This window comes from Oncorhynchus mykiss, chromosome 5 (genome assembly GCF_057628025.1).
Source record: "Oncorhynchus mykiss isolate SJ-2025 chromosome 5, ASM5762802v1, whole genome shotgun sequence".
NCBI lineage: Eukaryota > Metazoa > Chordata > Actinopteri > Salmoniformes > Salmonidae > Oncorhynchus > Oncorhynchus mykiss.
In genome coordinates, this window is record NC_143026.1 from 37,795,623 (window position 1) to 37,816,951 (window position 21,329).

Genomic DNA, 21,329 nt, shown 5'->3' on the forward strand with positions numbered 1-21,329 from the left:
TGATGCATCATCTTGGTTTCGCCTGTAGAATGAGTTCTGGGGCACTTACAGACAAAATCTTTGCAGATTCTGAAACTTCAGAGTGTTTTCTTTCCAAAACTGTCAAGAATATGCATAGTCGAGCATCTTTTCGTGACAAAATATTGCGCTTAAAACGGGAACGTTTTTTATCCAAAAATGAAATAGCGCCCCTAGAGCTCTAACTGGTTAAGCTATTTTCTGCTCACCATTAACTTGCAAATAATGATCTTGTTGTGAGTTTATTTTCCTGTAATAAAGAATATAAATTAGTTAAAGTAAAGACATTGTCAGCAATATGATATGGTCATTATTTGAACTGGCTAGCCAGCTAACTCAACGATAGATAGCTGGCTAACAAGCAAGAAACAAACCACAACATTGTTTAGAAAGTTGGTTTTAGTTGTCTGGTTTGCTAGATTGACATATACTAAATAAATTTTTAAGCGGATGGATTTATTGGTGTTAAAATACACCAGTTATGCTATTTTGGACCACCAGGCTGCTGATATCATGCAGCCTGTCAGTTTTGTCCTTATACTTTTTCATAACAACAATGACAAGTTTGTTGTGGGACGACAATAGAATGTCCATGATGTCACTGCGACAACTGTCTACAGGCATGACGCTAGACGTAGTGTAAACCAGCCTTAAGTCTTGAAAGCTTTGGTTGTTTAGTACACTACCCTACTCACTCTGCTTAGCACATGGCCTCACATGTGAATCCTTAAAGAGATGGGTGGGGCTGAGGATTAAGAGGGTGTGAACGATTCTGAATTGGTGTAGACAAAGATGAGCTCTCCAGTAGGTGTACCAAAACATTCAAGGGACATTTTCTCAAAAGTGGGGTTATAAGTTTAACAACTTTCTAAGCAGAATTACTTTCCCATTGTTCCTCAACTGGAGTGTATGATATACAATTTTCTAGATCTCTGAGTCTCTACTTTTATCCAATGTAAAAAACACCATTTAAAATGTTGATACATAAGACCGAATCGAGCCGGTTGGTCACATTTTGGTGAACATTGTTGTCAATTTTGGTTAATAGCCTGTGTCACAACTGGTTGTTGGAGCTATCTGTTGTATGGTGAACTTGGGTTTCATGAAGGTTTATTTGTGAGTAAATCTGGCTTTGATAACAGCCAGTGCTTACCCAGACACCAACCGCACGTCACTGCTTAAAGTGTGCCCTAACTGGCCACTAAATAAAAACCATAAAAGAGTGCTGGTGCTGCATAGTAATAAAAAAGGTGGAAGATCCTCACTTGCACAGGTTCGTCGTGTCCATATTCAAAAAGCGAATGTTCATTCTTGTCTCAATCTCAATATCTTTCAGTATCTGAAAATAAATTGTTTTACTACCAGTATATTACATAGTTACTAAACTCTTATGATGCCTTCAACTATGTGTACTCTAATAACAAGACAACAATTGTGCTGCTATTGGCAAACAGCAGAGGGATGGGGCTGGCGAAATGTAACCACTTTAAAATTCTAAGACAGAGCAATGGATGCAAGGACAGACCATCCATCATATCAAAATGAAAGTTTTAACCATATTTTGAAGCTATACAGTGTTCGTTTGCAAAACCATTGAAAAAGAAAAGCTAAAGCCATGACTTCTTTTAGACTCAAAATAATGTTGTATTACAAACCTTTAGGAAATGTTCAAAAGTGATCCCCTCATAAAACTCATCTGGTTCCTGAGAATGAAGAATGAGATTAATTGAATATAATAATAAAAACACTAATAATAGGTTCCAGGTCTAACACTCAGAGTGAGGAATATAATGTTTATAAAGCAGCCGTACCATGTGACCCATGGAGATACTGGCTACCTCCAGCATGGCAGCGTCTGCTATGCCTTTAGCCGTTTCCTTCCCCAGGGCTCCACTCCGAGACAGCAGCTCCTCCACTACCTACAGTACATACAGGGGCAAGGCAGTCATGGTTACAACAGTGATAGGCAGATAGTGTATGTTTGTACTTGAGAGATAGGCCTAGGCAGTGGCTTACATGTCGGTACTCCTCCAGAGTGATTGTTCCATCATTGTCTGTGTCGTGCATGTTAAATAGGACTGGGGGAAAAATAAGAAAGTGTTAAACTCTTTTCTGTTGGTCTGTCTTTACAAATATTTCCTTAACAAAGGTCTGCAGGTGTCACGAGGCATCGCTGTAATGCATTTGCTGAGTAATGCTGTATATTATGGGATATACAGTATTTGTTATTGTTTGTTGATTTATCTTTTGCAGAAGCAGCAGCTTCTGTGTGCATTGTGCATTGTTCCTGAGATCCACAAAAAACACAAAACATGACAAGTAACAAAACACTGATACACTGTGTGGAGGAAAAATGTATAGCCTGGAGGGACAGCCTTGAATTGTACGTCTTGTCTCATACAATCATTGGTTCCTGTAGGTGCTGGGTAGAGATATGAGGGGGAGACTGTCATGAACCCCCCCCCCCCCCAGCCCCTTTGGAAGAATGCACAGAATATGTTCTATAAGTTAAGATATGAGACGGTGCCAGACACACGCAGGAACCAACCCTATGTACCATGCCTATGTAGCTTGTCTGTGTAAGAAGTATATAAGAGAAGTAACGGGACTGCCCCGGCAAAGCAAATAGTGATTCATTTAAAATTGACTTTGAGTGTCCCTGTGTTGAATTTCGATGACAATTTGATCAGTGATTCCACCTGTGGAGCATCCCAGTGAAGGTCTACAAGGGAGACAGTGAGAAAGCGTAACTGAATTTCCCGTCTGACCAAAGACAACGTGGACCCTCCCAGACCAGACTTTTATTGAGAGCTGCCCGGGAGAAGATACCTGATCTGTGAACCTCTGAGGGACATGTCATCTGAATTTTAGTAAGTCAATTTAAATTAATTTGTATAATTAAAAATAAAATAAAACTAAACAAAATTGTACCACTAGTCTTGAGGCTAGAACTAGTCTTAAGAGAAGACTAGAGTGAGGGCAAGTAACGGTACCACAATAAAGCCCCGCTGACAGCTGTCTGTAGGCATTTATAAGAGAAGTGTCTACATGGTCTGCAGCCACTACTAATAGCACGAGGTGTTATTGAGCATGAGGTGTAATTTGTTTATGTATAGGAAGTAGCAGAAAGAAAAATGTTGAAGATACATATGGTGCATAGGAAGTAATGACAAGAATCATTCAAGATGCAAATGAAGTAATAAGGGAGATTACCGAGTTTTAGTACCGAATATTGAGCTGATAAGCCAGCACCAAAGTTTGAATGTCCTAGCAGATTTGTTAAACAACAGATTTCATATTTTGACTAGTTGATGTTACAGGGACAGTCAGTACAGGACATATGTCAATGCAACAGGTCAAAATGATAAGACTACAAAAAAGGGGGTTTTGGATTGTTTACTTTAGAAGGTGTCTATTCAGCTTAACAGGACACTGTATCATCTGATGTGTCTGAAGTATAATTCTGTACACACATGGTTTTATCAAGACTTCCTGCCCAAAATGCAGTAAACTTGATTAGGACTAAGAATTTGTAGGACAGATTAAAATGTAGCATAGTGAAAACTAAGTAAATGTTTATTTTCTTTCTTCCAGGACTGAAGGAATGTGCGCTAACAAGTTTTTTTTATATACATGTTTACCAATGATTCTGTATCTCTCCCCTTGAAAGGCTTCCTGAGGCAGGTGCCTTAGGAGAGCTGTTATTGAGACCGTGTACTATACAATATAAAAGGTACCCGGATCTGGCTGTTAAAGGAGTTCCCAAATTAAGTAAGGCCTGGACATTTTGTTTGTTTTTACCATACATTTTACCACACACCAGCACCCACACACAGCCCACCTGTTATGAATATTTGTTAGTGGCGTTAAAACTGTGTTTGATTTATTGTGTGGGGTCTTTATATTTAGGTTTTAGTGGGTTTTTAATTGGTTAGAAAGGATGCACCTTAACTTCTTTGGGACTGGGGGGCAATATTGAGTAGCTTGGATAAAAAGGTGCCCAGAGTAAACTGCCTGCTACTCAGTCCTCAAAGTTAGAATATGCATATAATTAGTATATTTGGATAGAAAACACTCTGAAGTTTCTAAAACAGTTTGAATGATATACAGTGTCTATGGGGTCATATTGCAATTCCTAAGGCTTCCACTAGATGTCAACAGTATTTAGAACCGTGTTTGATGCTTCTACTGTGAAGGAGGGGGGAATGAGAGCTGATTGAGTCATGGGTCTGGCAGAATGCCATGAGCTGATCACGCGCGCACACGTGAGAGTTAGCTGCGTTCCATCGCATTTCGACAGACAAAGAAATTATCCGGTTGAAACATTATAGAAGATTAATGTTAAAAACATCCTAAAGATTGATTCTATTATTCGTTTGACATGTTACTATGAACTGAAATATGACTTTTCGTCTGAAATTTCACCTGGACTTGCCTGCGCGCTGTGAGTTTGGATTGTGTACTAAACGCCCAAACAAAAAGGAGGTATTTGGACATAAATGATGGACTTAATGAACAAATCAAAATTTATTGTGGAACTGGGATTCCTGGGAGTGCATTCTGATGAAGATCATCAAAGATAAGTGAATATTTATAATGCTATTTCTGACTTCTGTTGACTCCACAACATGGCGGATATCTGTATGGCTTGTTTTGTTGTCTCAGCGCTGTACTCAGATTATTGCATGGTGTACTTTTTCCGTAAATCTTTTTTGAAATCTGACACAGCGGTTGCATTAAGGAGAAGTGGATCTAAAATTCCATGCATAACACTTGTATCTTTTAGCAATGTGTATTATGAGTATTTCTGTAATTTGATGTGGCTCTCTGCACTTTCACCGGATGTTTGTTTGAGACAATGCATCTCTGAACATAACACACCAATTTCAAATGAGGTTGTTGGACATAAAGATTTACTTTATCGTACAGAACACACATTTATTGTGTAACATGAAGTCTTGTGAGTGCCATCTGTTGAAGATCAAAGGTTAGTGATTAATTTAATTGCTATTTCTGACTTTTGTGAGGGCTCTCCTTGGCTGGAAAATGGCTTTATGGTTTTCTGTGACTAGGTGCTGACCTAACATAATCGTTTGGTGTGCTTACGCCGTAAAGCCTATTTGAAATCGGGCACTGTGGCTGGATTTACAACAAGTTTATCTTTAAAATGGTGTAAAATACTTGTATGTTTGAGGAATTTTAATTATAGGATTTCTGTTGTTTTGAATTTGGCGCACTGCAATTTCACTGGCTGTTGGCGAGGTGGGACGCTAGCCCCCACATATCCCAGAGAGGTTAATGACCTTTGACGTCTGTTCTGACTTTCTGGTGAGGCCTGATCACCCCCACTAGAAAGGCTAGATACATTGGGTGATATTTAAATGTAATATGTAAAAACTGGTAATTACAAAGAAGTTTTTAATTTATCAATAGTCTTATGTGCGATTCGAACCACGATAAAGAGAGAGATAGGGCGAGAGCACTGCCCCTGAACGAGGGAAACCTTTCTCTAGTCTATTTTACTATTCCTTGAATTACCTTATGGGATACAATTATTTTAAGATGGAGTAACCAAGGGTTGTAATTCAAATTGTATTTGTTATTTTGATTTAACCGGCATTGTTGTTGTTTTTTTGAGATGCATGAATCATGATGTGAGTCGTTTCAAAAGGGTAGAAGTGTATTGTTGTTGTTGTTTTGTTTGTTTTGTGTGCATTGTTGTTTGTGTTGTCAACACAAATCTCACCACATTGGGTCTGCTGGATGGTCGGGACTTCTCCCTAAGGATTAGCCCTCTAACTCGTTGACAATGTAACTCTGCAGTGAGATCGGTAAGATGATATGGGAGTATAAGCCAATTTGCAAAAATGGATTCAACTGTGTGCTGTTATTCCCATTGACATTTGTCTTGACATTTGCATTAAGAATATTGGTAGAAGTAATACAGTGCATTCAGAAAGTATTCAGACCCCTTGACTTTTTCCACATTGTTACTTACAGCCTTATCCTAAAATGTATTAAATAGAATGTTTTCCTCATCACTCTACACACAATACCCTATGATGACAAAGCAAAAAACGTTTTTTAGAAATTTAGCAAATGTATTTTAAAATAGAAAACAGAAATACCTTATTTACATATGTATTCAGACCCTTTGCTATGAGACTTGATTGAGCTCAGGTGGATCCTGTTTCCATTGATCATCAATCAATCAATTACATTTATTTGTAAAGCCCTTCTTACATCAGCTGATGTCACAAAGTGCTGTACAGAAACCCAGCCTAAAACCCCAAACAGCAAGCAATGCAGGTGTAGAAGCATGGTGGCTAGGAAAACTCCCTAGAAAGGCTGAAACCTAGGAAGAAACCTAGAGAGGAACCAGGCTATGAGGGGTGGCCAGTCCTCTTCTGGCTGAGCTGGGTGGAGATTATAACAGAACATGGCCAAGATGCCAAGATGTTCAAATGTCCTTGAGATGTTTCTACAACTTGATTGATAACTTGATAAATTCAATTGATTGGACATGATTTGGAAAGGCACACACCTGCCTATATAAAGGTCCAACAGTTGACAGTGCATGTCAGAGCAAAAACCAAGCTATGAGGTTGAAGATGTTTGGAACCACCAAGACTCTTCCTAGAGCTGGCCACCCGGTCAAACTGATCAATCGGGGGAGAAGGGCCTTGGTCAGAGAGGTGACCAAGAAGCCGATGGTCACTCTGACAGAGCTCCAGAGTTCCTCTGTGGAGATGGGAGAATCTTCACCAATCAGCACTCCACCAATTAGGCCTTTATGATAGAGTTGCCAGATGGAAGTCACTTCTCAGTAAAAGGCACATGACAGCTCTCTTGGAGTTTGCCAAAAGGCACCTAAAGACAATTAGACCATGAGAAACAAGATTCTCTGGTCTGATGAAACCAAGAATGAACTCTTTGGCCTGAATGGCAAGCATCACGTGGGATTTCTTTTCGGCAGCTGTTACTGGGAAACTAGTCAGGATCGAAGAGAAAGATGAACAGAGCAATGCACAGAGAGATCATTGTTGAAAATCTGCTCCAGAGCACTCCGGACCTCTGACTGGGGCGAAGGTTCTCCTTCCAACAGGACAACGAACTTAAGCACACAGCCAAGACAACGTAGGAGGGACAAGTCTACAAATCTGTTTGCCTTGTCATTATTGTGGGTAGATTGTTGGGGGGGTAAAAACGATCCAATTAATTTTAGAATAAGGCTGTAACGTATCAGAATGTGGGAAAGTCAAGGGCTCTGAATACTTTCCGAATGCACTGTGTACTGTATGTCAATATAAACGTACATACAGTGTCGGTATGGGCCTGTCTCTGAGACAGAATGTTTCTATAAGGCTGAGATAAGTCCCGAGCCAAAGGGACCAACGCAGGCCTGGAGTAGTGGCCCAGAAGATGGTAATTGTAGAAGGAGTCCTGAGCCAAAGGGACCAACGCAGGCCTTGAGTGCTCCAAAAGTTATTGGTAGGAAAAATGACTTTTAAGATTATGACCAATAATGTACTATGAATCTTAATGGATCAAATGCTTGCCCTGTTGGGTTTGTGGTGACAGCTATGATAACCGTTCCAAATAATGAGAACTTCTGAAGGCTTTATTTAAGACTACAAACCTCCTGGAATTTTTATTTATTTATTTCACATTTATTTAACCAGGTAGGCCAGTTGAGAACAAGTTCTCATTTACAACTGCGACCTGGCCAAAATAAAGCAAAGCAGTGCGACAAAAACAACAACACAGAGATACACATAAACAAACGCACAGTCAATAGAAAAAATATACGTACAGTGTGTGTAGAAGAGTAGGGAGGTAAGGCAATAAATACGCCATAGAGGTGAAATAATTACAATTTAGCATTAACACTGGAGTGATAGACATGCAGATGGTGATGATGTGCAAGTAGAGATACTGGGGTGCAAAAGTGAAAGAAGATAAATAACAATATGGGGATGAGGTAGTTGGGTGTGCTATTTACAGATTGGCTGTGTACAGGTACAGTGATGGGTAAGCTGCTCTGACAGCTGATGCTTAAAGTTAGAGAGGGAGATATAAGTCTCCAGCTTCAGTGATTTTTGCAATTGGTTCCCGTCATTGGCAGCAGAGAATTGGAAGGAAAGGCGGCCAAAGGAAGTGTTGGCTTTGGGGATGACCAGTGAAATATACCTGCTGGAGCGAGTGCTATGGGTGGGTGTTGCTATGGTGACCAGTGGGCTGAGATAAGGCAGGGCTTTATCTAGCAATGACTTATAGATGACCTGGAGCCAGTGGGTTTGGTGACAAATCTGTAGCGAGGGCCAGCCAACGAGAGCATACAGGTCGCATTGGAGGGTAGTATATGGGGCGTTGGTGACAAAACGAATGGCACTGTGATAGACTACATCCAGTTTGCTGAGTAGAGTGTTGGAGGCTATTTTGTAAATGACATCGCCGAAGTCAAGGATCAGTAGGATAGTCAGTTTTACGAGGGTATGTTTGGCAGCATGAGTGAAGGAGGCTTTGTTTGCGAAATAGGAAGCCGATTCTAGATTTAATTTTGGATTGGAGATGCTTAATGTGAGTCTGGAAGGAGAGATTACAGTCACCTAGGTATTTGCAGTTGTCCACATATTCAATATTCATATATTCATATTCAACCGTCCAGAGTAGTGATACTAGACGGGCGGGCGGGTGCGGGCAGCAATCGGTTGAAGAGCATGCATTTAGTTTTACTAGCATTTCAAAGCAGTTGGAGGCCACGGAAGGAGCGTTGTATGGCATTGAAGCTTGTTCGAAGGTCTGTTAACAAAGTTTCCAAAGAAGGGCCAGATGTACACAGAATGGTGTCATCTGCATAGAGGTGGATCAGAGAATCACCAGCAGCAAGAGCGACATCATTGATAATTGCAGAGAAAAGAGTCGGCCCAAGAATTGAACACTGTGGCACCCCCATTGAGACTGCCTGAGGTCGAACAGGTTGAACAGGCTAGTAATAGGGGTTGCAACAATTTTGGCGGATAATTTTAGAAAGAGAGGGTCCAGATTGTCTAGCCCAGCTGATTTGTAGGGATCCAGATTTTGCAGCTCTTTCAGAACATCAGCTGTCTGAATTTGGGTGAAGGAGAAGCGGGGGCGTTTGACAGTAATGAGGGGTGGTCGTTTGATCGTAGAACCATTACGGACGCAGGCAATGAGGCAGTGGTTGCTGAGAGCCTTGTTGAAGACAGCAGAGGTGTATTTAGAGGGCAAGTTGGTCAGGATGATATCTAAGAGGGTGCCTATGGTTACGGATTTAGGGTTGTACCTGGTAGGTTCCTTGATAATTTGTGTGAGAATGAGGGCTTAGATTGTAGGACGGCCAGGGTGTTAAGCATATCCCAGTTTAGGTCACCTAACAGTACGAACTCTGAAGATAGATGGGGGGCAATCAATTCACCTATGGTGTCCAGGGCACAGCTTGGGGCTGAGTGGGGTCCATAACAAGCAGCAACGGTGAGAGACTTGTTTCTAGAAAGGTGGATTTAAAAGTAGAAGTTATATTTTTTGGGGCACAGACCTGGATAGTATGACAGAACTCTGCAGGCTATCTCTGCAGTAAATTGCAACTCCTCCCCCTTTGGCAGTTCTATCTTGAAGGAAAATGTTGTAGTTGGGGATGGAAACCTTTATTGGTGGAGTGTGCTAAAGCAGTGAATAAAACAAACTTAGGGAGGAGGCTTCTAATGTTAACATGCATGAAACCAACGCTTTTACAGTTACAGAAGTCAACAAATGAGAGTGCCTGGGGAATGGGAGTGGTGCTGGGGGCTGCAGGGCCCGGGTTAACCTCTACATCACCAGAGGAACAGAGTAGGAGTAGGATAAGGGTACAGCTAAAGGCTATAAGAACTGGTCGTCTAGTGCGTTCGGAACAGAGAGTAAAAGGAGCAGATTTCTGGGTGTGGAAGAATAGATTCAAGGAATAATGTACAGACAAGGGTATGGTAGGATGTGAGTACAGTGGAGGTAAACCTAGGCATTGAGTGACGATGAGAGAGGTTTTGTCTCTAGAGGCATCAGTTAAGCCAGGTGACGTCACCGCATGTGTGGGGGGGGGGTAGAACAAAATGGCTATCTAAGGCATATTTGGCAGGGCTGGGGGCTCTACAGGGAAATAAGACAATAATCACTAACCAAAACAGCAATAGACAAGGCATACTGACATTAGGGAGAGGCATGTGTAGCCAAGTGATCATAGGGTCCAAAGAGTAGCAATAGGCGAGTCAGGGAGCCGTTTAGTAGTCGCTACTATGCTAGGCGAGCTGGAGACACAGCGATTCAGACAGCTAGCGGGCCGGAGACGTCGCAATGGAAGAGCCTGTTGAAACCATCTCGGACGATTACGTCGGCAGACCAGTCGTGATGGATATAGGGATGACCAAATTGCCCTGGAACAATTGAATGGGGAACTAAAAGAATTGCGTAAATTGGCTCTGAAAAACAGAGAGGCTCTTGACTATCTTTTGGCAGGTCAAGGGGGCACTCGTCCAATCATTTGCGATGAATGCTGTACTTTTGTCCCAGATCACTCTTCTAATATGACTGACCTCACCGAATACATTGCCACTGTAGCTAAGAATAATTCCCCACAACCAGAATGGTAGCTTGCAACTTGGTTGGAATCCCTGTTCAGGAGTTGAGGATCCCAAATTGCTAAAAAGTTTGCATAATTGTGTTATTAACATGGTGTGTATGTGTGTGTATTTTTTATAAATTCAATCCTGTTAATAAAAATATAACCGTTATTATGATGATAGTATGACCATACTAATTAGATTGCATAACCCTGAATGAAGGGTTAGAAAGTGTCTCTCATTACATGTTTAACAATTATTATCATAGAAGTGATAAAAGTAGGGAATGTGGAGGAAAAATTTATAGACTGGGGGGGACAGCCTTGAATTGTACATCTTGTCTCACTCAATCATTGGTTCCTATAGGTGCTGGGTAGAGATAAGAGGGGGAGACAGTCATGACCCCCTCCTCAGACCTTTTGGCAGAACGCCCAGCTCGCTGACAATAAAGAGTGATTCATTTAATATTGACTTTGAGTGTCCCTGTGTTGAATTTCCACGACAACTAATAGACAAGGAGAGTCACACAAATGTAAAATACAACGCTATACAAACAATACAACAACAAAATGACACCAACAATACAACTATAAAATAATGTGCGCGTTCGAGTGTATCTGTGTGTGTGTATGCCCTCACAGTCCCTATTGTTCCATGAGAAGTTGCTGAATCCATTTTGTAAAGGTCAGAAAGTTGACAGATTATTGTGCCCATTATTGATTCCAGTCACAGTGTGAGCCATAGTACACCTCAAACGTGTACAGTATCTTGTACAACCAATGATTTCAATGTCATTGTAGTAAGTACACACGCTAACAATAATGTTGAGTATCCATTTCAATGTAGTGTAACATTTTCCAATGATACTGATCTGCAATACATCTATCTTAACACCACCATACAGTAACATTTTAATGATGGCACTCACAGCGGAGTTTTTCCCTCCTGATAATCTCTCTCTGTTCCTCTGTCATGTCCAGTGCTGGAGGTCTGAAGTGGGACATGACCACCAGGAACTCCTCAAAGCTGATCTCCTGGACAGTCCCCTCACCATTCTGATGGAAGTTTCTATAGAGGCATACGAGCAAGGAACATAAATATCTTCATTGTGTAAACATATATTTTCTGTAATGTTCATTAGAAAGTAACCATGTGTCATTCTAGAAACAACCCACAGGCACTACATCCTAGGCACGTCACATAAATGTGAAAGAAATGGATACCGTATACAATATGGTAATAGCTCCAACTTGTATATTGATATCTTAGGTTGTATGACTGCCATATAGATTATATATATTCCATCCTTTCCGATCTACACAAATGCTAGTGGATAGGGGTAGCTAGGGGTTGTTTCTGGACCAGGCTCACATTTGACTAATCCTGTGAGGAACCACCAAACTTACTGTATAATGAAAATCATACTATGTAGGTTAAAGCTGTGGGCATATTGAGAGCAGTTAACCTTAAGTCTTGTTCTTGATGAGGTACTTAACATAAACATGATAAACACCAACCTTTTGTCAAAGAAGGCCTCTATAATTTGGGTTCGGATCGGGTTGCATGACAGGTCTGGAATTGTGTTGAGGTCATCACGTCTACAAGTGAAAAGACAAGAAGATAATTAGGTTTGCAGCAGGAAGCGGGTCAATTATAACACCCGCTAAACAAAAGGCAAAACAAAACCTGTTAGGCTGGTTTATGCTAAAGAGATGGGAAGAACCACTTAATCAGAAATGCATTATGCCAGGATTACACCCATGTGTGTCTAAAAAACCAAAAGTAACAACAGCACAAGTTAAAAAATAAAGTGTGTTAGGATGTGTATGTATGCCAAAAATGAGAGTCCTACCTCAGCGTGTCTTCATTGTGGCTCAACTGCTTGAATCTTTTATGCAGGATTCCAATCTGCTCGAAGGAAACTGAGGAACAAAAAAAGGGACTGTCGTGAGTCCAAGACAGAGAGGTACATCCTGCCAACCTACCACAGCAGGTTAGAGGCCTAGATGGATGGAGCGGAAATTATGTGCATCTTCAAGAGGCATCTCCAATTAGCAAAATGCCAGGCAGCACATCAGTTACCACTGAATGGGCAGGAAACCATGACAAACTGCACAGTAATGCTGTTAATGGAACACAATTGTTTTATAATCTTTGCAATTACAATTTATGTTTGTGTCCTGTTCTGATCTCTAATGTATCATTCAGGCTGCCTGATTTGACATCCTCAGGCCTAACACATTATACACACGGTGTAAGCAGAGTCCAGTGCTGAATGTCTATTCAGCTTCTATTTTCAGTTGATGCCATCTTTCCTCATGTGAAAAGTATATATTCAGATGTAAAAACTATTTCACTTTGCATTCTCCCATTGTCATTGTAACGATCGTCGTTAGAATGAGACCAAAGCGCTGCGTGGAAATTGTTCATATTTAATGTTCACAAAAAAACACTCAAACAAAATGACAAAACGGAGAAAATGAACACGCACAGTTCTGTCAGGGAAAACAACCTAAACAGAAAACAATCACCCACAAAACACAGGTGGGAAAAGACAACCTAAGTATGATTCTCAATCAGAGACAACGAGCGACACCTGCCTCTGATTGAGAACCATACCAGGCCAAACACATAAACACAACATAGAAAAAAGAACAGACTACCCACCCCAACTCACGCCCTGACCCAACTAAAACAAAGACATAACAAAGGAACTAAGGTCAGAACGTGACAGTCATTGTCTATGTGAGTGCATAGAGTATAGAGAAATACATTGTTATTAAATGTGTATTTCTAATGTAACTTAAATAAACTATATATTACATGTAGTCTGAGAGAAAAAAAAATGTTCTGGCTGAACAGTAGGGATAAGCTCAAAGTATTTAAATTAATTCAAATAAGGACTGATGTCGAACAATCGCCACAATATTTGAGTTGAGAGCGAGTGAGTGTTTATCAGTGAGCGAGTGATTGAGACAAAGTGAGTGAGTGAGTGTTTTTCAGTGTGTACAAACAATACATTCCTCAGGTTATTGTATGGGCAAACTAGTATGAGCTAATATTGGATTACCAGTGGTATGAGGAAACTCACTGAGGGTGGGGATTTCAGACAATGTTAGAAACAGAGAAAAAAAAGCCTCTTTGTTCATGGCCTCATTGCTTGCAAGGTTTTTCTGAAGCTGTAAACACAATATCTAATATATTATTCATGGTGGTTCAATCAAGCCTACACTGTAAACGTACATAAGATACCCGGAGAAAAACGTTGCTACTACACATGCAATTTGCAGTTTGAATATTTTATAGCCACTGCATGGAGATACAGTATCTGGCCTACACTAGTGTCTTTCTATCATCATGTCAGAATACAGCCCTTAAATAAATATAGGAGATTCATCTGGTCTAATACCATTACCAAGTTTCATTTCTTTCATCTGACTTTAGTCACAAGGACATTCCATAGTTGCTCAAACTGTAAAGGGGTACATAACTGGTGGCAGGGAAGTCAGACGCAGGAGAGCAGAACTAGGTAGTAGCCGGAGCAGTTTAATCCAAAAACCAACAGCATAAAAATACAACAGAATATGGGTACAAAAAACCTGTCGCGCACCAGTAAACAAGTGCACAAGCACTTACAACTAACAATTCCACACAAAAACATGGGGGGAACAGAGGGTTAAATACACAACAAATAATGAGGGAAATGAAAACCAGGTGTGTAGGAAAACAAATGACAAAACAAAGACAAAACAAATGAAAAATGAAAAGTGGATTGACGATGTCTAGAAGACCGGTGACGCCGACTGCCGAACGCCGCCCGAACAAGGAGAGGAAACGACTTCGGTGGAAGTCGTGACACAAACAGTCTTCTCCTTGTTCTGCTTTTAATTTAGACATGATAGTGTGATATAATGAAATGTGCCTTAGTGCCGTAACGAAAATAATAATATAGTATCATAATGTGTACCAGCAAGCAATATGCTAATCAATCACAAGGAGAGGAACCGACTTTGGTGGAAGTCGTGACACAGCACAGTTTTAGAGAATTTGGCAGTACATTCAACCAGCCTCATAACCACAGATCATGTGTATCGCATTGTGTGGGCAAGTGGTTTGCTGATGTCAACATGGTGAACAGAGTGCTCCATGGTGGCGGTGGGGTTATGGTATGGGCAGGCATAAGCTATGGACAACGAACACAATTACATTTTATCGATGGGAATTGCAATGCACAGAGATACCGTGACGAGCTCTTGAGGCCCATTGTCGTGCCATTCATTTGCCGACATCACCTCATGTTTCAGCATGATAATGCACAGCCCCATGTCACAAGGATCTGTACACAATTCCTGGAAGCTGAAAATGTCCCAGTTCTTCCATGGTCTGCATACTCACCAGACATGTCACCCATTGACTCTGAATCGATGTGTACGACAGTGTATTCCAATTCCCGCCAATATCCAGGAACTTCGCACAGCCACTGAAGAGGAGTGGGACAACATTCCACAGGCCACAATCAACAGCCTGATCACCTCTATGCAAATTAGATGTGGTGCGCTGCATGAGGCAAATTGTGGTCACACCAGATACTGACTGGTTGTCTAATCTACGCCCCTACCTTTATTTAAGGTATCTGTGACCTATAGATGCATATCAGTATTCCCAGTCATGTGAAATCCATAGATTTGGGCCAAATTAATTTATTTCAATTGACTGATTTCCTCATATGTACTGTAACTGAAATTGTTCCATGTTGCGTTTATATTTTTGTTCAGTATAGTTTATGCTGGCAAGAACAGCAGCATGGCACTAGTTAAAATAAAATTATGCTTATTTCAATGGGAGAAATAACTTGTAGTATTTGTCACCTTGACCTGCCAATTAGCTAATGTAACAACAAGCCGATGAGAATGACCAGTGCAACGGTGTATCAAGGTACTTGCCAACGTGAGCTGCTTCCCACTGGGCAACTGTATCACATGTCGCCGGCAGTAGCTAACGTGGCCAATTTGTCCATCCCACTGATTTGATTTAGAATAGGATAGCAGCCTACACAATAAATAATTTGTAACCATCTCGATGTCACAACTACATTGGGGAGAGTTTGTGCTGCAAGCCGGCACCGCAACAACACAGGGCACAGTGTTCTTCACTTCCACTTACTTGTTCAAGAACTGCTGTCCAGCAGTAAAGAGAGGGAAGTAGCTAGATAGAGTAGCCAATATAAGGCCTGGGTGACAGCTAAAGCACATTTATTGCAGTGATTTTCACTGAAAATGTACAACTAAGGCATTAACGTCTACATTTTAGTTGAAGAATTACGGAATGATTCTGAACACTCTCCCAAGTCCCAATTATGGTAGCCAAGTTTCAAATTCTCGCTGAAGTTTCTAGCCACAAGCATAAACTACCTAGCTGGGAAGGACCATGCTCATCTCCTGTGTGTGTGTGTGTTAGTGAATGGGTGAGAGAGAGAACTTTTGGGAAATGTGAAGATGAATTATGTTGTTATTGCAAAGTAGAGCACTAAGATGAATTTATACATGCTCATACATGTTGTCTTTGTTTATTGAAGTGAGTTTATATAGGGATAAAATGTATAACAATGGTATAAAGATAGAAACGGTACAAGGATAGTTAATAGTGATAATTCATAAAGGCATGTGTCATGCATTTAAAAATGTTGAAAGGTTTGCCATTGCATTTGATAATGTCATTTTAAAAAGGGATAATAAATAAGAATACATATGTAGCATAAATGTAGCATGCTGGTTTACTGAACAATAGTAAAAGCTATACAAATGTAAAGAATATATTTAGTTGTGCACTTGAGAAATGCATGTGAATTGTAAATTGTTGATGATTTTATGCAAAATATGAATTACACTGATGTGAAGCTGAAGCAACCTCTGTGTGATTCATTTCTATATTCCCCCCCTTTCAGGGGTATAACAGTAGCTCTTCTCCTAGCAAGGCATTCGGGAAAACACTGTAATAGGCTACTTGTAAAGATTCTCATCCAGTAGTGCTGTCGCCTACAGCAATCTATAACTCATGCTGTTTTGCTCTGTAAATAGCCCCCAGAACACCTACCACACAAGATGACGTTGTTATGGGGATCCTGTACTGTGGGGCGTTTCATTTCACAATAATGAAACACTTTAGCGCAGGATTACATAAACCCAGAAATATGATTATTCTCAACAATTATAATCGTATCCTACAGGAAAACAACGTAATACTCACAGCCGGTCTTTTCTGAGAGATCTCTGTATTCGGGTTCATCAGGTAACGACTGTAATGCACCCATAACTCTGTAAACGCGCCAGCCGACCAATCCAGACGCATGAAAATAACGATTGGTCTCGCTCAGGACAACGCAGGTAGGCTACTGAACTCGAAACGGTGTCAGTTCAGTGGAATAGATATTCTTTCATTATCATATCCCCAACAACAAATCATGTTACAGGTCGATATGTACTGTAGGCTGCGCAAGGTCCTAATGTAAATGCATTTCAAGCTGCCAGCCTCTGCTGAGCGCGCACTTCCGCAACTTGGCTATCCAACGACACAACACTTTCTTCAACAGTGCATTATTTAGATTCCTGTGATCTAGTTCTCATACTACAGTCAGCAGTGTCCTACTTAGGCTACATTGTAGTACAGTACGACATTCAATGTTTAACGCTTTATTACATGAGCTGCATTCATATCACTTGCCCTGCAGTCCTCTGTAATGTAACCCAGTCATATAAAATACCCTGCAATATTCCATATTTTTCCATATTCCAAACGTTTGTTGAAATTGACCAATGTTGTGCCTCTAAAGTCTACCTTTAAGCCAAACCTTCCTAAAAGGAATATATAGCAGTTCTGTTTTCTTGGGGAGAAGACTCAGAGCATTTTGTGTTATTCTGTGAGTAAATTTGAGACATTACATTTAGTATGTATGATATGTTATGTTTTGTGTAGTTACATAAGGCAGATGGTTACTTAAGGCAAAAATGAAAGTAGGGTGGTTGGTCAGGGTGGATGGGTAGGCATATAATGCGAACGTCTAGCAACTCAAATTTTGCGAGTTCGAATCTCATCACTGACAACTTTAGCATTTTAGCTAATTAGCAACTTTTCAACTACTTACTACTATTTAGCTACTTTGCAACTACTCAGCATGTTAGCTAATCCTTCCCCCAACTCCAACCTTAACACTTTAACCTAATTTAGGGTGACCTGACGTCCCCGTTTTTGGTGGCCTGTCCCCGACTGGAACTGCGCTAAAAACAGACTGCAAAGTGAAATAATATTTTACGTGGCAAGAAAGACCGGACAGCAGAGTCTGTCGGTTGACGTCTCAATCGCGTTATGCTTATTTTATCCAGCAGAGGGGGCTGCTCACCATATCATCTTCATTCCCTCTTCTTCTACTAACTACTTGCTCGCGCTAGTTTTAGAGAAAACTGATGTGGAAAACTCAGCCAGAAGCTAGCAAGTGTCAAGTGAATCGACAACATCACCACAAACGTCTTTTCAAGCCAGGTAAGTTACAATCATTTGAGATACTAGCTAATTAGGTTATAATGTCACAATTTATTATATAGATAGATGATCTGCTTTATAAGGTTTTAAATAGGTTATGTTAGCTAACATTAGCTATGTCGACTAAGTTATCTAGTTAGGTTAGCTAGCTACTGTCATAGTAGCTAGGTTAAAAAACGTTTGTAGATTACAATTTTAATGGTTTGGCATTATAATAAGTAGTGTGAAAATATATTTTGAAATTTTCATGGTTAACATTAGCATAATGTTTACTGTTAGAGAGTGGAGAGGACAAAGACTGGATAGGAAGAAGCGTGAAAGAGTTAGAGGAAAGATAAGATATGATTACAGAGACTGCCAATGTATTATTCCAACCAATGTTTTTGAGATAAAATACAAAAATGAGGCATGCAATGGGAATCTGTTAACCAAAGTATTTTATCTAATAGTGTACAATTTATTATTAAAGATTGGAGAAGGAAAGATTAAGGGAGTAAAAAGAGTGAAGCGAGGAGAGTATGGAAGAGTGATGTGGAAAGGTAAAGAGAAGGTAAGGAAAAAAGAGCAGGAAGAGGAGTGAAGAAAAGAGGAGGAGAAAGATTGGAGGAGAAGAAAAAGTTAAGAGAGTAAGAAGAGTGACACAAGGAGAGTGAAGAAGAGCAGACAGAGGAGGTACAATGGCTCGTTCCAAGAAACTGAAATGCCATTTTAATGACAACATGAGAGAATGTCCATTTATATGCTCAGGTCAAGACGATAGAATGGTTAACTGCACCCTTTGTAATTCCTCTTTTTCAATTGGCAGCGGGGGAAGAACGGCAGTGGTAGAACATCAACAGACAAAAAAGCATAAATCTTCTCTGATTGCCCGTGTTGGTATGCTCTCTGTCACCACATTCTTCAAGAAGGTAGAGCCTTCCCAAGAAGAGTATGATTTAACTGTGCAGGAGGGATGTCTTTGCATACCACACTATGCAACACAATCATAGTTACAGATCTCTGGGCTGCACAGCACAACTGATACGGAAGCTTTATGAGCCGAAGTTTACATGTGCTAGGACAAAATGTGAAGCCATAGCGAGTAACGTGTTTACACCATGGCAAACTACTTTGGTAACACAGGACCTAGACCAGGTTGAATTTGTGTCCCTGTCCATTGATGCGTCCAATCATGGACATGTAAAGCTGCTGCCAATACTAGTCAGATATTGTAAGATATATGATGGCAACACATCTGTGAAAACAAACCTGCTTGATTTGGTTGAATTGAAAGGAGAAATAGCAGAGGAAATTGCAGCTGAGGTCCTGGTGGTCATCCAAAAATGTAACCTGGAAAACAAAGTCGTGGCATTCTCTGCCGACAACACAAATACCAACTTTGGAGGACTGAATAGGCTGGGGAGGGTCAATGTCCATACCAAAGTTAAAAATGCTCTGAAGTGGGAGGTGATTGGCTTAGGTTATCCTGCCCGCATCATTCATAACATGGCCAGAACAGCTTTGGATATGATTCCCCTTGATGGTGAGTACCTTGGAGTAGAAAGACTGAAGAGCTTTTTTTAGGACACAGAAATGTTCGCTGGCTGTCCATGTTCCCGGCTCTAGAAAGAGTGCTGAAAATGTATGTGCTATTGAAATCCTTTTTTCTTTCTGAAGACAAATGCCCTGTTGTCCTGCGAACAATGTTCAAAGATCCACTGACTGAACTGTGGCTGGCCTTTGTCCATGGAAACCTGACCGTATTCAGTGACACAATCAAGATGCTTGAAGGCCAGGACTGCTGTGCTGTGGAGTCAGCTGCAATTCTGAGAAACATTAAGGCAAAATTGACTGCAAGACGTGATGACAACTTATTCCAGTTTTGGTCAGAGGACTTCTGAGAGAGCTAGAGGAAACTGGAGCAATGTCTAAAGAGAGCTTTCTCAAAACATCCCAATCATTCTTCACTACGGCTGTGAACTACTTGCAAGCATGGTGAAAGCACACCGATAATCTAAAAGATTTACATTGTCTCCTTTTTAAAAAGGCAACCTTAGCGTGAAGAGCTCCAGAAGGCAGCAGGCACACTGCAGGGAAAATGCCCAAATGTGACCATCAATGAGGATGCATTGTTTGACGAGATTACTGGCCAGCAAAAGTTCCTAAAGGCAGGATCGCTTGAAGAATGGAAAACATCTGAGACATAGCTTAGTCAGAGATGGAGCACGGTGGTTACCCACTTTAAAGAGAACAACATCCCACACACTAACCTGGCTAGATTAGCGTCTGTTGTCATGTGCTTACCTGGAAGTTGTGCACCAGTCGAGAGAGTGTTCTCCCAAATGAATGATCTATGGACAGCAGCAAGAAATAGGTTCACTGTTCCTACCATCAAGGCTATGCTTATTGTGAAGATAAACTTCAACCTCCTCTGCCAGGAGTTCATGGAGAAGCTGGCCAAAGACATAGCAATCCTGAAGAAGATACATTCTGCTGAGAAATATTCAGATTAGGTTGGTATAAGTATATTACGTAGTTACCAATCTCATCTTATTTCTTTATTTTGTTAAGTATTTCACATATACTATTGTCTGTTTTTTTTCTTTCAATTTTGCTCATGTTCTCTTCTGCTCTTATTCTACCCAGACTACCAGGACCACTGGTAGTTCAGATTGGACAGTTCTGTCTTGTCTGTAATGTTTCTGTAATATAGTTGTTTTTTCTATCACAGTGTGCCTGTTAGACTAAATACATGAAACCGGAATTGTCTCCCTTTTTTTATTTCATAGATAATAACATTGGATATTTTAATGATATATTGACCGCCGAACTGGAAATGTCCCCGGTTTTAATTTCAGAAATCTGGTCACCTTAACCTAACTCCTAAACTTAACTGTAACCCCTAACCTAGTTAACGTTAGCGAGCTAGCTAATGTTAGCCACCTAGCTAGAATTCGACATATCGTACGATTTGCAAATTCGTAACATATTGTACATTTAGCAAATTCTTATTATATTGCACATTTAGCAAATTCATATATACAGTACCAATCAAAAATGTGGACACACCTACTCATTCAAGGGGTTTTCTTTATTCTACTATTTTCTACATTGTAGAATAAAATTGAAGACATTAAAACAATGAAATAACACATGGATTCATGTAGTAACCAAAAAAGT

General features: G+C 40.5%; 1 protein-coding gene and 1 long non-coding RNA gene across 2 annotated transcripts; one reads left to right on the forward strand and one right to left on the reverse strand.

The window, feature by feature from the left end:
• Positions 1 to 259: 259 nt before the first annotated feature.
• On the reverse strand, positions 260 to 17,969 carry tescb (tescalcin b). The gene is made up of 8 exons (XM_036977428.2): positions 16,881 to 17,969; positions 12,487 to 12,556; positions 12,152 to 12,232; positions 11,563 to 11,702; positions 2,035 to 2,096; positions 1,830 to 1,937; positions 1,674 to 1,721; positions 260 to 1,357 (listed from the first exon to the last, which is right to left on the reverse strand). Exons 1-8 carry the CDS (start codon positions 16,942 to 16,944, stop codon positions 1,280 to 1,282), a joined length of 651 nt encoding a protein of 216 aa, XP_036833323.1. The 5' UTR covers positions 16,945 to 17,969; the 3' UTR covers positions 260 to 1,279.
• A 65-nt stretch (positions 17,970 to 18,034) lies between these two features.
• LOC149983262 (uncharacterized) lies at positions 18,035 to 20,913 on the forward strand. Its single transcript, XR_016496044.1, has 3 exons — positions 18,035 to 18,170; positions 18,976 to 19,692; positions 19,827 to 20,913. It is a non-coding gene; the product is annotated as an uncharacterized LOC149983262 (long non-coding RNA).
• The last annotated feature ends 416 nt before the right edge of the window (positions 20,914 to 21,329 follow it).